Source organism: Culex quinquefasciatus, chromosome 3 (genome assembly GCF_015732765.1).
Source record: "Culex quinquefasciatus strain JHB chromosome 3, VPISU_Cqui_1.0_pri_paternal, whole genome shotgun sequence".
NCBI classification, from domain to species: Eukaryota; Metazoa; Arthropoda; class Insecta; order Diptera; family Culicidae; genus Culex; species Culex quinquefasciatus.
This window is the reverse complement of record NC_051863.1, coordinates 26,080,051-26,095,105: the sequence shown is the minus strand read 5'-3', so window position 1 is coordinate 26,095,105 and position 15,055 is coordinate 26,080,051. Positions and strand designations below refer to the sequence as shown.

Sequence of the window (15,055 nt, the reverse complement as noted above, 5' to 3'; positions counted from 1 at the left end):
TCCTCTAATCAACTCGCTTCGCCTTAATATAGGGTCTCCGCCCGCACCGTGGTCACCCAGGACGACCCGCTCGGGGCGCTCAACGACGGCGACGACGAAGTTTTGGAGCTGCAGCGTTCCACCGAGAAGCTTTCGCTAGCAGGTGGTGACAAACCGAACGCCAACGGGGCGGCGTTGCACCACCACAACAACACCATCTACACCGACCAGCCGGTGCTGTTCAAGGGGCAGCGGTCGGCGACGTTTGACGACTCGCTGCAGCTGAACAAGAGCATGCACCGGTCGGAGACGATGCCGGTGGGAAGCTCGGTGACGGCGAGCTTCGCCAGCAGCATCGGGTCGACGCTCAAGTTTAGCTTTGGGTGAGTTTTGGTTTGTTATTGTTGAATTTTATTTTATCTTGAATGAGCAGAGCAATTCTCCCCAAATTTAGCATTTTTGTTGCATGTTTTAAACTAGTCAGAACCTTATTTTACCATTTTAAGATTTTCTCTGAAAATAGCGTAAACATTTTAGTTTTTTGATCATAAAAATGATGATAAAAGCAATAGAGTCAAGTAGAAGATGCAAATCAAATAAACTGAGAATATGAAATAAATAACAAGATTTAATTTAAAAATACTAATAACAACAACAATATTGACATTAAAACCAAAAACTGCTGGTAAAAACCCATCAGTCATGAATATTTAATGAAACCCGATAATACGGAAATGCAAAAAAAAAAAAACTAAGGATAAAAATTACAAAAATTATACAAAATACAGCACTCTGTATGTCTATATCATTATTACTCAATTTTTCTAGGCTTCATCCATAAAGTATGTCACGATGAAATCTGCCAAAATTTACCCCGCCCCCATTTGTCACACTTTTCCTATACTTGACTATTTTTTGAAAATCTAGCATGTTTCTAAGTAAAATATGAACTCAAAACAGTTCACAAAATACTGTATTTTTTCAAAAGTACTCAAATTTTTATTATGTGCAAAATTTTGCGAAGCGAAATTTTGTTTGCTTTTTCACTTTTTTAGAGTTTTTTTTAAAGACTAAAATTTTCACAAAACACTGTATTTTTCCAAAATACTCAAACATTCAAAATATGAAATACTTTGACACCCGTATGCGAAATTTTGTATGCTTTTTTCTTTCATTTTATTAGAGTTTTTTTTGGAAAATACTCAAATTTTCACAAATTACCGTATTTTTTTAAAAATACTCAAAATTTATGGGTTTTAAATGAAACAAAATATTGTTTGCTTTTTCACTTTTTTGAGTTTTTTTTTTGTAAAATAATAAAATTTTCACAAAATATCGTATTTTTCAAAAGCACTGAAATTTTAATACAGTCCAGACTCGATTATCCAAAGGCCTCGGATAATCGAATCTCGAAAAAAAAATTTTTCGTTCCCTTATTTTTGATTGTTGAGCATAGGTATGACCCCTAAACTACGCTAAAATTATTTAGAATTTTTAAATCCAAGATGGCGGCCAAAATGGCGGTGATGTAATATTTAAAAAAATCATTTTATTTCTTAAAAAGGCAATCAACAACTCAAATTTGATTGAAATGGGGTCGTAGAACTCAAATTTTATGTAAAAAAAACAAGAAAATGAAAAAATACAAAAAAATGTTTTTTTGTTCGTGATATGATTATCCGAAGTCCGAAGAAGTTTGATACCCATATTGCATATTTTGTAAATTTTAGTATTTAAAAAAATACGGTAATTTGTTAAAATTTTAATATTTAAAAAAAAACTCTAATAAATTGAAAAAGCATAAACAATTTCAATTCGTTTGCTACCCATATTGCAAACTATAAAATTTTGAGTACATATTTTCGAAAAAAATACGATATTTTGTAAGCAATTTTAAATACATATTTATGCTTTGATACAAACATGATTTAAAAAAAAATATTCCTAATAAAAGCATTGAAAATTTAACATGACATAGTTGAATTAGTCGATTTAAGAAAGATTTTAAATATGAGTTATCGTCCATTATCGGCGATAAGATAATCGTCGATAGAATAATCGAAATAACGATAACGATAGATTATCATTATCATCCCGACGATAACGATAACCATTATCGTTATCGTCAGACGAAAAAATTATCGACGATAATTTTATCGATTGCCAACCTTGGAAGAAAACAACATTAAATCTAAAAAAGTGAGAGCAAAAAAAAACAAAAAAAAAACCTTTAAATTGTAGGTAAAAATTTGAATAAACAATCTTAGAATGCAAAACCAAAATAAGTGAAAATGCAAAAATATTCACAAAGCACAGGATTAAATTGAATTAAAATTAAGTCCAGAAAAAAATTATAACTTAGGAATGCAAATTGAAAATTTCACGCAGAAATTTTAAAAGTAAATAAAATTAAAAATAGGCTACAAAAAAAGATGAAAAATTTATTAAAAAAGGTCAAAATAATAGATAATAAACAAACAAAAAAGTAAAATAATTAAAAGAGTACAACAATAATATATTTATTTATTTTTAACATTTTTTTTTTTGAAAGAGAAAACCTGTTGTTATTTTTTGAATAAATTCTACAAATATGCAGAATAGGGAAACGCAAATAAAAATAGAAAGTAAATAAATTATCAACACACCAAACAATTAAAAATTAAGGATAAAAAACTCTAATCTATAGGATAGGGACCATCCATAAACCACGTGGACACTTTTTTGGGAATCTGTTACCCCCCCCCCCCCCTCGTGGACAATTCTCCATACAAAAAAACTTTTTGTATGGACCGTGGACCACCACAATACCGCCCCCCCCCCCCTAAAGTGTCCACGTGGTTTATGGATGGTCCCATAGGAAATTTTATATTTTTTTCAATTATTTTTGGAAGCGTTTTTTTATCTTATTTTTATTTTGCATCGATTTTATAAATCTAGCCTTTTTAAATTTTAAATTTTAATTTAATTTTTTTTTTTGCGTATTTGTCTTTTTTATTCCCAGATTTACGCATTTACTTTTTTATGCATTCTGCATGTAAAATTAAAATGTATTTAAATCATGTAAAGTTCAACAAACATGGAAAAAAGAGAACAAGTGTAAATTTGGAGAACAGTGTAAATTTGGTGATTCAAATCAATTAAGATAGAAAAATAAAAATTATGTTTAAAAAAACTGCGATGTGCTGTTCAAAAATGAAATATTCAAATACCATTAAATATAAAGATGCAATTCAATAATTTAAAGAAGCAAAATTATACAATTCATTATAGAAAACAATCGAGAACAAGAACAAAAAAAACAAAAAGAGGGCAAAAAATTAAAAAGAAGGCAACAAGTAAAAAAAGTAAACATAAAGTGAAACAGATAATAAAAAATGCTGAAAAAGTTAACAGGTATAAAACCAATAAATTACAAAAAAAAATATATGATTGAAGATAAGGGTCCTGACAGCTAAAAAAAACTCATTTACTCGCAAGCACAAATCGAACGCGACGCTAATTTGCTCTGATGCCGTTTGTCACTTCCAGATTGGTCTGAACAGAAAAAAAATCTGACAAAAAAACTGAAAAAAACGGCCAAGCCACTTTTCTCAAAGTGGTGTGATGTATTTTCACTTTTTATGCATTATAGCTTCACAAAATAAACATCATACGTCAATTCAACAAAGTCCGGAAGAAAAATAAAATAAAATTTTACAAACAGTCACTCAAAAAAAACTGACAATGCCAGGTTTATCTGGCGACCTGGCATCCCTGCTTCCACAACTATCACTACCGAATCCCTCTTTTCTCTCTCTCTCTCTCTCTCTCTCTCTCTCTCTCACTCAAATCGGCGAGTACAGCGCATGGCTCAGAAAGGCTGATTGCACTTTGACGCTCAAAGCTGACTCAAAATTCGTCTTCGATCGGCTTTGTTTTGATAATTTTTTTTTCTTCTCAAAATCAATGTTATCAGAAATCTTTTGCAATTTTGCAACATAAATTTACGGCAAACTGTAAATTCAGGCCAAATGAACGCTGCGCTGGTTTTTTCGTTAGATTCTCTCTTCTCTGAACATATCCGTTTGTGACTGTGGTCGACGAACTAGCGAGCCGTGTTCGCTCACGAATGGTTGCGCGCTCCAGTCGGCAAAGATTCGCTCGGAGATGAGTGAATGATTTCTGATTTTCGTAATGGAAATTAGGACCCTTGATTGGAGTTTTAAGATTAAGTCTAAAACAATTTAAAAAAAACTGAAAAGACGGAATAAAAAAAAACGGTTAAAACGTTATTATTTAGGATAAAAAAAAGAATAAAAAATAGAAAAATAAAAATAGAACAAAAACAATTATTCTTTAGTATTAAGGATAACACAAACTAGATTCAAAAGCTGAAATCAATTGGTGGAGAATTGCTCACAAGCTCTTTTCGATGCCGTGTACGATATTTTTTTTCCGGAATGATGCATGCCAAAATTTTCTCCTAAATTTAGAACCTAATTTGCTCGCTCGATTAATGCGCGATCATCATCAAATACCACCTATCTATAGTTTTGTTGTTTTGTTTAATCGTAACGTTTTTTTTTTTTTTTTTTTTTTTACCATAACCCATTTTACATGTATATTTTCGGTAGCCGTTACTCACCCGCACGTTTATCCATGAAAAAAGATTTCAAATCCCTCTCGACGAATGTGATCGAAAGCATTTCCAGCGTCAGGTAAGTGAAGTGTGTCATTGCTCGTGTATTTTTTTTTCTCTGCCACGTTCGTCCAGTTTTGTTGTGTTTGTTCAAAGCCTCGCTAGAATTTTGAATTTTATTGTGAAAATATTTACTAAATTTAAATCCTAACTTTTCGCAGTCCCAGTCTGACGGGCAAGAAATCGAACGAGATTCTGCAGGGTGGCCTGAGCAGCATCAAGTACGCGGCCACGTCCGTGGCGAAAAAGCTCGACGAAATCAAGGAGGCCATCTCGGCCAACTCGACGCCGGTGAAGACCGGCTCCGGAACGCTCCACAACGGTGGCTCGCTGGACGGGCGCGATGGCCACGGCTCGGAGAGTGATCTGATGGGTAGTGAGCACGATGGAGGTAACGGAACGACGATCACGAACGGAATCAACGGTGGAAGTAGGTCGCGACGGGTGTCGAGCGAGTTTGACCTGTGGGGACGGTTCAGCGAGTCGCGCAAGAGCAGCTACAACAACCTGGTGCCGCTGGGGGAGAACGCGGCCACGTCCAGTAACAGCTTGAACACGTATCCTACGCTGCCGGACAATATCTACCCGGTGATTCCGGAGGTGAGTGGACTGAAAATGTTTTTTTTTTCAATTTTACTTACCAAGAAATGTCCCCGTCAGGTCTCCGAACCGCACGAGTCGGACTTTGTGATCCAGATCACGTCCTGTTCGCAGTGCCACAACTGCTCGGTGCTGCTGTACGACGAGGACGTGATGGCCGGCTGGTCCGCCGAGGATTCCAACCTCAACACGAGCTGCCACGCCTGCCAGAAGGTCACCGTGCCCTTCCTGAACGTCCACATCGTGTCCGAGGACCGGTCCAAGCTGCAGCTGCAACAGAAAGACCAGCAGTCTGGGGGCGATCAACAGGCGGCGTCAGACGTCATCACCGTGCCATACCTGAACCCGCTGGTGTTGCGGAAGGAGCTCGAGAACATCCTCGCCCAGGAGGGGGATTATGCGCTGGGAAAGGCCAGCTTCGTCGAGGAGCATCCGATCATCTACTGGAATCTGGTGTGGTTCATGGAACGGATCGACGTGGCGACGCACCTGCCGAATCTGAGCCTGCCGAAGCAGGTTTGTAACGGTGGCAAATCACAAGTGATTTTTTAAATTTCAAATTACATCTTAATTTTAGGAGGGCGAACACGTGGACCCGCTGAGCACGTTGAAGAATGTGTCCGTGCACTGTCTGTGGGACAACCAGCGGCTGCACTCGGAAGCAGGACCGGCTATGTACATGCTCTGGCGGCAGAATCAACCGGCGAGTCCGCTGCTGAAGGCTCTGCTGACGGATCAGACGTCGATCAATCGAGCGTGAGTAATTTTGTCATTGATTGTCGATTTGTGGAATTACTTGTAAAATTTTAGTTACTCAAGATAGTGTTTTTAGTAAACAAATCCTACATATCTCGGGTTTGTTTGCAATAGGTCCTTAGTGCCATCTCTAAATAAAGCCGTTTTGAGCAATTCTCTACGAAATCGGCCGATTTCGACCATTTTTATTTTTTGTAGCTATTTTGTGTCATTGATTCACCCATACAAGTCTCCATACAATGTTGACAGCTGTCCATACAAAAATGGTACGTAAATATTAAAACAGCTGTAACTTTTGAGTGAATTTTCTGATCAATTTGGAGTCTTCGGCAAAGTTTCAGGTATTGTTTAGGACTATTGAGAAAAAAATAGGCACACGGAAAAAATTGCATATTTTTTGATTAATTTTTTTTAATAAAAAACTCAATTTACCAAAATACGTATTTTTGATTTTCGAGGTTTTTTATAAGGCTGATACAAATTTTATTTAAAGTTTTTGTCCCCCCCCCCTTCAAAGTTGGCCCGAAAAATCAGGGGGCAAAAAAATATTTTTTCAAAAAACTTCAATATTTTTATGAGAATTTAAGTGCAATTAGTTAAAATCAACTTTAAATGAATTTCCCTGCGTTTAGAATCATTTTTAGCATGTTTGGGTTGATTTAAAAATCTTTTGAATTGTTGAAATTTTTCGATGTCTGCTATCGCTTAAGTTTTTTTTTTCGCTAAAATTTTTGTTTTCGTAAAATTTTACATTTTTTGAAAACTTTTATTGCAAAACAACTGAACTAGTGTAAAATACATTTTAAAACACTTTTTCCATTCAAATGTTGAAACTATGGCATGTTGTTTTAATATTTATATTTTTTTATCGAAAAAATCGAAATTTTATGCTTCAAAAAATTTGACCTCAATCTTTTATGTAAAATTGAATTTGCAATCGAAAAGTACTTTACAGACTTTTTGATAAAGGGTTCCGTTTTCAGAATACAGCCACCGAAAGTTTGATTTTAGCGTATTATTTACAGTTTTTCAATTTTTAGAAATAATGACCATGAGTGACCATTTCTAGATTATTATTTTTTAAGGTTCAGAAATTTTGCTATGAAATTGTCTAAGAGACATTGAAGATTAGACCTCTGGTTGCTGAGATACATCGGCTTAAAGAAAAAAAACAAGCTTGCGAGTTTTTGTCCCATAAAACATCCCCAAAAATCTCGAAAATAAAAAAATACGTATTTTGGGAAATTGAGCAAAAAAAATAATCTGTGTACCTATTTTTTCTCAATAGTCCTTAACAATACCTACAACTTTGATCAGAAAATTCAATAAAAAATAACAGCTGTTTAAATATTTACGTACCATTTTTGTATGGACAGCTGCCAAAAAAACCCAACTTTTTGGGCCACCCTATTTTGGACGGAACACCCTAATCTCCAAACAAAAAAAAAAAGAATACGGGACTGATTATTTTGGCCAAGAAAGTCCCATGCCGTTTGATACAAATATGAGCACGTTTTGATCTGGATGCTGTTAATTTGACGTGGAATCGCTGAATACGTTTTTAAAGGAGGTATTATACTATGGCAAACAAACAAACAAACTCGCACTTTTTGACAGTTTTACAATTTGTCTGCTTTGCAGGCATTGTTTGCAGAAATGCCAGTCTGCATTCATTTTGCTTTGGCAAATTGTCAAACACGAAACAATGAGAGTTTGTTTGTTATCTCCGATAATTTTATCGTTATCGAAATTCGATTATTCTTTCGGCGATAACCGACGATAACACATTAAAATTTACTTTTTGCAATTCCGTCGTGAAACTACTTACTTTTCCTGTCATTCTTGAACGACGAAATAGCCTACTTTTCTGTACCAAAAATAAAAGAATCGAATAGCAACACTTTTCAACATAAATTCTGAAAAGTTCTACTTTTCAGCACTGAAATGGGTGCTGAAAAGTTGAACTTTTCAGCACTTGTTTCGAAAAGTAACACTTTTCAACATTTTTTTGATTCTAACGATTTATTGACAAAATACATGAAAATTTGACTTAAAATTTGACTCAAAAGGTGTTTTTCGGAATTGCAAAAAATGTTGTATGGAACTCGTTGCAAAACTTGAATTTTTCAGCAACCTTCGTATTTATCAACTCGGTGAACCTCGTTGGATTAATTTACGACTCGTGCTGAAAAAATCCTCTTTTTGCAACTTGTTGCATAAACTACAATTTTAAAATGAGTTTATTAATACAATAGCCTCTTTAAACTTCAAAAACTAATTACTCACAGTTTTTCACAAAATATACTTTAACTTTAAAATACTCAAATTTGTTTACTGCCGTTCAAATCAAGTCTGTCCCATGTATAATTTCGTCAATTTTGAGTTAATGATGTAGTTTCATTGAAAATTTTGTGAACTATCAGAAAAAAAAAACAATAAAATTTAGTAGTTTATTCCAGAAAACCGCCGCAAATTTCACTTTTTCTTGAAATCCTAGCACGTAACCTTATGGGCGGGACAAATTTGCCTTGCGTTTTTCTCGGCCTGCTGTTTTACATATGAACAATTCTCTACGAAATCGGTCTTTTTTTTTTAATTTTAATTTTTGTAATTTTTAATCCGACTGAAACTTTTTTGGTGCTTTCGATATGTCTAAAGAAGCCATAATGCATCATTAGTTTGTCCATATAATTTTCCATACAAATTTGGTGGCTGTCCATACAAAAATGATGTATGAAAATTGAAAAATCTGTATCTTGTGAAGGATTTTTTGATCGATTTGGTGTCTTCGGCAAAGTTGTAGGTATGGATACGGACTACACTGGAAAAAATAATACACGGTAAAAAAAATTGAGTTTTTTTTAACTTTTTATCACTAAAACATGATTTGCAAAAAACACAATTTTAAATTTTTTTTATTTTTTGATATGTTTTAGAGGACATAAAATGCCAACTTTTCAGAAATTTCCAAGTTGTGCAAAAATCATTGACCGAGTTATGAATTTTTTAAATCAATACTGATTTTTTCAAAAATCGAAATATTGGTCGCAAAAAATTTTCTACTTCATTTTTCGATGTTAAATCGAATTTGCCATCAAAAAGTACTTTATTGAAATTTTGATAAAGTGCACCGTTTTCAAGTTAAATCCATATTTAGGTGACTTTTTTGAAAATAGTCGAAGTTTTTCATTTTTTTAAATTAGTGCACATGTTTGCCCACTTTTGACAAAAATATTTTTGAAAAGCTGTGAAAATTCTCTATATTTTACTTATTCGGACTTTGTTGATACGACCTTTAGTTGCTGAGATATTGCAATGCAAAGGTTCAATATTACGCCCTTTTAAAATGTTAGTCTTGATTTGAAAATTTTGAAAAAAAAAATGTTTTCGGAAAGATTGGAAAATTTCTCAAATATTTGATATTTTAACATTGAGAATCGGACCATTAGTTGCTGAGATATCGACATTGAAAAATGGGTTGTTTGGGTTAGACTTAAAAAACATCAATTTTCACCTTTGCATTGCAATATCTCAGCAACTAAAGGTCGTATCAACAAAGTCCGAATAAGCAAAATACAGAGAATTTTCTCAGCTTTTCAAAAATATTTTTGACAAAAGTGGGCAAACATGTGCACTAATTTAAAAAAATGAAAAACTTCGACTATTTTCAAAAAAGTCACCTAAATATGGATTTAACTTGAAAACGGTGCACTTTATCAAAATTTCAATAAAGTACTTTTTGATGGCAAATTCGATTTAACATCGAAAAATGAATTAGAAAATTTTTTGCGACCAATATTTCGATTTTTGAAAAAATCAGTATTGATTTAAAAAATTCATAACTCGGTCAATGATTTTTGCACAACTTGGAAATTTCTGAAAAGTTGGCATTTTATGTCCTCTAAAACATATCAAAAAATAAAAAAAATTTAAAATTGTGTTTTTTGCAAATCATGTTTTAGTGATAAAAAGTTAAAAAAAACTCAATTTTTTTTACCGTGTATTATTTTTTCCAGTGTAGTCCGTATCCATACCTACAACTTTGCCGAAGACACCAAATCGATCAAAAAAATCCTTCACAAGATACAGATTTTTCAATTTTCATACATCATTTTTGTATGGACAGCCACCAAATTTGTATGGAAAATTATATGAACGAACTAATGATGCAAAATGGCTTCTTTGGGCATACCAAAGGCACCAAAAAAGTTTCAGCCGGGCTAAAAAATACAAAAATCAAAAATAATAAAAAAAAAAGACTGATGTCGTAGAGAACTGCTCAAATATCTTTTAACATGAAAGGGCTATGGAGAAGATTTTTAATAGCGACTTACAAGAAGTTAATAGGGATCAAATGCGACCGGAAGTGTCCAAATCCGTTCAGCCATCTTCGACAATACGAAGTGACATTTTTTTTGACAATTTTCAAGTGATTTTAACAGCATTCCTCGGAAAGGAAGCCAAAACAAATAAAAAAACAGCTTTTTGTATGATTGACTTTATACTTTATACATTCCCAATAAATAATAAATATTTGAAGAACTTGCCAAAAATATCAAAATAGTAATTTATGCAACAAGTTGCAAAAAGTACATTTTTTCACAACGAGGCTCACCGAGTTGAATAAACACTGCGAGTGATGAAAAAATCCGGTTTTGCAACGAGTTCCATACAACATTTTTTGCAATTCCAAAAAACACACGCTGAGTGAAATTTTAAGTCAAAATAAATGAATTTTGTCAATAAATCGTTGAAATCAAAAAAATGTTGAAAAGTGTTACATTTCGAAACAAGTGCTGAAAAGCTCAACTTTTCAGCACCTATTTGAGTGCTGAAAAGTAAAACTTTTCAGCATTTATTTTGAAAAGTGTTGCTATTCGGTTCTGTTATTTTTGGTACAGAAAAGTAGGCTATTTCGTCGTTCAAGAATGACAGGAAAAGAGTTTTTTTTTCGGAATTCCAAAAAATTACACCACGACTCGTACTGAGAAAAAACCTGTTTTTCAACTATAAACGCAGAGAGGTTTCTGTGAACAGTTCACATTTCACAAGATCTATAGAGGAGGAAGGATGCGTGGACATACCGTACCAAAAACTCTGAACATCAATATAAAAATCGACACCATAATTGAAAATCTCAACCTGCAAATGATTTTTGTTTTCTGCCCTCTCTTAAACCCCAGTGTCATGCAGCAGGTGATCGCCTCCATCCGGTGCAACGACCTGCTGACGCCGATCAAGCGGCTCGCCAACGAGCGCCACAAGCTGAAGCACCGCGGCGTCGACCGGACGCACTCGATCTACCGGGACATTCTGTTTTTGGCCTTCATTGCGATTGGCCGGGCCAACATCGATCTGAACTCGTTCCACCGCGAGTACGCGACCGTGTTCGACAAGCTGACGGAGAAGGAGTGCAACGCGTACTACCGGACGCAGGACCTGCCTCCGTCCTCGGCGGCCATCTTTTGCCGCGAGTACTTTAAGCCGTTGATGCTGCCCTGACCCAGCGTCAAGCTGCTACAGCGGCGGAGCAGGTAGCAAACTTACCTCCAAAGGGTTGAGGTAAGAGACGGGACGTGACGTGTAAATTATTAGTTTTTTTTTTAATTTAAAACTCCCCCGGAAAGGACAACAATAAATTTATTTTTTAGTCGATAGAGCATCATTCACACATTCTGCTAGTTAAATTACATCTCATTAAAACAAGAGCACTAAATCAGAAGCTTAAACACGCAGACCAACTCCCCCTTTAAATGAGTGGTAATTAACACTAACGTAATTAGTAACTTATCAAAGAGATTACGGTGTCAAGCTTGCTCAATAGACATACTAAAAAAACACACACAGAAAAAAAAGCCTGACGTCAGCAATCATTCTACTTAACGAAAAAATAAGACATGAAAAAAAGAGTGTTTGTGATACAACTCAAATTAATGAGAGAGAGAAAAAAAAACATATTCTACTTAGAAAGAGGCAAACAATTTTCGTTGGATGTAAAAAAAGTTCTTTTCTGCAAACGAATAAAAAAGATTGCAAGTTTTTATGTGTTGTTGTTGCACACTGCGTGAACAAAATTTCTGTTACAGAGAAGTTGTGTAAAAATCGTTGTAAACCGGAAGGAAAAACAAATAATAATATCTACTTAGAGTTCGATCTTTTAATTATGTTGCTTATTCTGCACACAGAAGATTATTGCAAGGCAAGACAAGGGCTTTACGCAAAACATAACGAAAAAAAATCGCTGTAAAGACAAGTTTGGCTAAGCAGAATAACATTTAAAAAAAATAGTGTTGCTAATGCTAGCAACGATAGTAAAATAGAAAATGACATATACTGGTGAAAAGAAGAAAATATATATGTACGATTCTAAGTGATAAAATTGATTGCTATTTTTGTTGTTTAAAAAACGTAGAAATATCACACGTCCACAAAGTCTTTTTGGAACTTTTGAATGCTTTAGTCTTCTTTATTCTTCTTCGAAATTGATAAAACTGAAATAATAATAATCGCGGCTTTTGGATTCCCCAGCCACCAAATGGCAGATAATGTCAAAGATAAGAAAATCAACGCCACCTAAAAAAAAATAAATTATAAATAAAAATCAAGACAAATTTAATTTAAATATTACATAAAAATATAAAAACATAAAAATATAAAAACATAAATATTATAAAATTAAAAAATTGTCCTGGCCAAGGACAACAATTTTTGAACGCAAATTGTCGCAGAAGCATATCTGGTCAATTTTTACTTTTGACTAACTGTCATTTTCAGTTATTCTGTGAAAATAAAGGTATCTCCAAAAAATGTCCACGGTGTTTAAGATATTAAGATAGATAAGATAGATATTAGATATGAAATTTTTATATTTATTTTAAAGCTCATAAAAATATTCAGGAACTAAAAAATTGAAGAATTCAATAAGGGAATTTTAAAAATAAAAATCAAAGAATTATGGCCGATGACTGAAATTTAGTAAAGTTTATTGAATTTTCATCAACTAAATTTCAGTAATCGATTCAATAATTAAGATTTTACTGTACTCTCAGTTAACTGACATTTGCCACTTTGACAGATAGTTTACTAAAACTTCAGAAAAATGGTTGTCAAAACAACTGAAATTTCAGCAAAGGAAACGTCAAATTATTTTGCTGAAAATTCAGTAAGTTTCTTGTGTCAGTTTGACAGATCGTTTGCTGAAGATTTAACAATCGTTGTTGGTATTTCAGTTATCAAAATTTGATTTTGCTTTTTTTTGGATTTTCTCTCAGCAGCATCCAAACAATAAGGCCGATGCAAATATTTAAAAAAGTTTTTGTCCCTCGGCCCTGGCCGATGTCAAGGGGGGGGGGGGGGCAAAAAAATAAAAAATATAAAAATTAAAATAACAAGACTATGGTCACATTTAAATGAAAAAAGTGTTTTAAAATGCATTTTACACTAGTTCAGTTGTTTTGCAATCATTTGTTTTCAAAAAATCTAAGATCTGACAAAAACAAAAATTGTATCGAAAAAAAAGATTTTGCATCGAAAATTTTCAAAAAATCTTAAGATTTTTTAATAAACCCAAACATGCTAAAAATGATTTTAAACGCAGAAGAATGTATTTTCATATGAAATATAGCCCTTTTATTTTTTGCAAAATTTAAATTTCAGAAAAAAATATTTTCATAAATTTATTGCGAATTTCAAAATTTAAGTTAAAAATAAGGAATTCAGAAATCAAAAAATTAAAAAAATATATAATGATTTTAAAGAAATTAAAAAAATTGAAAAAAAAACTTAAAAAAAACAATAATAATTTGAAAATAAAAAAAGGAAATTAAGAATTGTGAATTTAAGAATATAAGAATTTAAGAATTTAAGAATTTAAGAATTTAAGAAGTTAAGAATTTCAGAATTTCAGAATTTCAGAATTTCAGAATTTCAGAATTTAAGAATTTAAGAATTTAAGAATTTAAGAATTTAAGAATTTAAGAATTTAAGAATTTAAGAATTTAAGAATTTAAGAATTTAAGAATTTAAGAATTTAAGAATTTAAGAATTTAAGAATTTAAGAATTTAAGAATTTAAGAATTTAAGAATTTAAGAATTTAAGAATTTAAGAATTTAAGAATTTAAGAATTTAAGAATTTAAGAATTTAAGAATTTAAGAATTTAAGAATTTAAGAAGTTAAGAATTTCAGAATTTAAGAATTTCAGAATTTCAGAATTTCAGAATTTCAGAATTTCAGAATTTAAGAATTTAAGAATTTAAGAATTTAAGAATTTAAGAATTTAAGAATTTAAGAATTTAAGAATTTAAGAATTTAAGAATTTAAGAATTTAAGAATTTAAGAATTTAAGAATTTAAGAATTTAAGAATTTAAGAATTTAAGAATTTAAGAATTTAAGAATTTAAGAATTTAAGAATTTAAGAATTTAAGAATTTAAGAATTTAAGAATTTAAGAATTTAAGAATTTAAGAATTTAAGAATTTAAGAATTTAAGAATTTAAGAATTTAAGAATTTAAGAATTTAAGAATTTAAGAATTTAAGAATTTAAGAATTAAGAATTTAAGAATTTAAGAATTTAAGAATTTAAGAATTTAAGAATTTAAGAATTTAAGAATTTAAGAATTTAAGAATTTAAGAATTTAAGAATTTAAGAATTTAAGAATTTAAGAATTTAAGAATTTAAGAATTTAAGAATTTAAGAATTTAAGAATTTAAGAATTTAAGAATTTAAGAATTTAAGAATTTAAGAATTTAAGAATTTAAGAATTTAAGAATTTAAGAATTTAAGAATTTAAGAATTTAAGAATTTAAGAATTTAAGAATTTAAGAATTTAAGAATTTAAGAATTTAAGAATTTAAGAATTTAAGAATTTAAGGATTTAAGAATTTAAGAATTTAAGAGTTTAAGAATTTAAGAATTTAAGAATTTAAGAATTTAAGAATTTAAGAATTTAAGAATTTAAGAATTTAAGAATTTAAGAATTTAAGAATTTAAGAATTTAAGAATTTAAGAATTTAAGAATTTAAGAATTTAAGAATTTAAGA

The 15,055-nt window shown here is 31.8% G+C and overlaps 1 protein-coding gene across 4 annotated transcripts in view; it reads left to right on the top strand.

Annotated features, from left to right (window-relative positions):
• The window catches only part of LOC6049288 (DENN domain-containing protein Crag), a 63,335-nt gene extending 50,939 nt beyond the window's left edge, over window positions 1–12,396 (top strand). For 3 of the 4 annotated variants that reach the window (XM_038259259.1, XM_038259261.1, XM_038259260.1), the window contains 6 exons: window positions 33–362; window positions 4,593–4,676; window positions 4,819–5,257; window positions 5,318–5,773; window positions 5,835–6,013; window positions 11,197–12,396. In XM_038259259.1, coding sequence (XP_038115187.1) covers window positions 33–362; window positions 4,593–4,676; window positions 4,819–5,257; window positions 5,318–5,773; window positions 5,835–6,013; window positions 11,197–11,515 — 1,807 coding nt within the window. In that variant the 3' untranslated portion in view covers window positions 11,516–12,396. The remainder of the gene's footprint in view (window positions 1–32; window positions 363–4,592; window positions 4,677–4,818; window positions 5,258–5,317; window positions 5,774–5,834; window positions 6,014–11,196) is intronic. The other variant, XM_038259262.1, reaches the window with a different exon arrangement.
• Window positions 12,397–15,055: the final 2,659 nt, after the last annotated feature.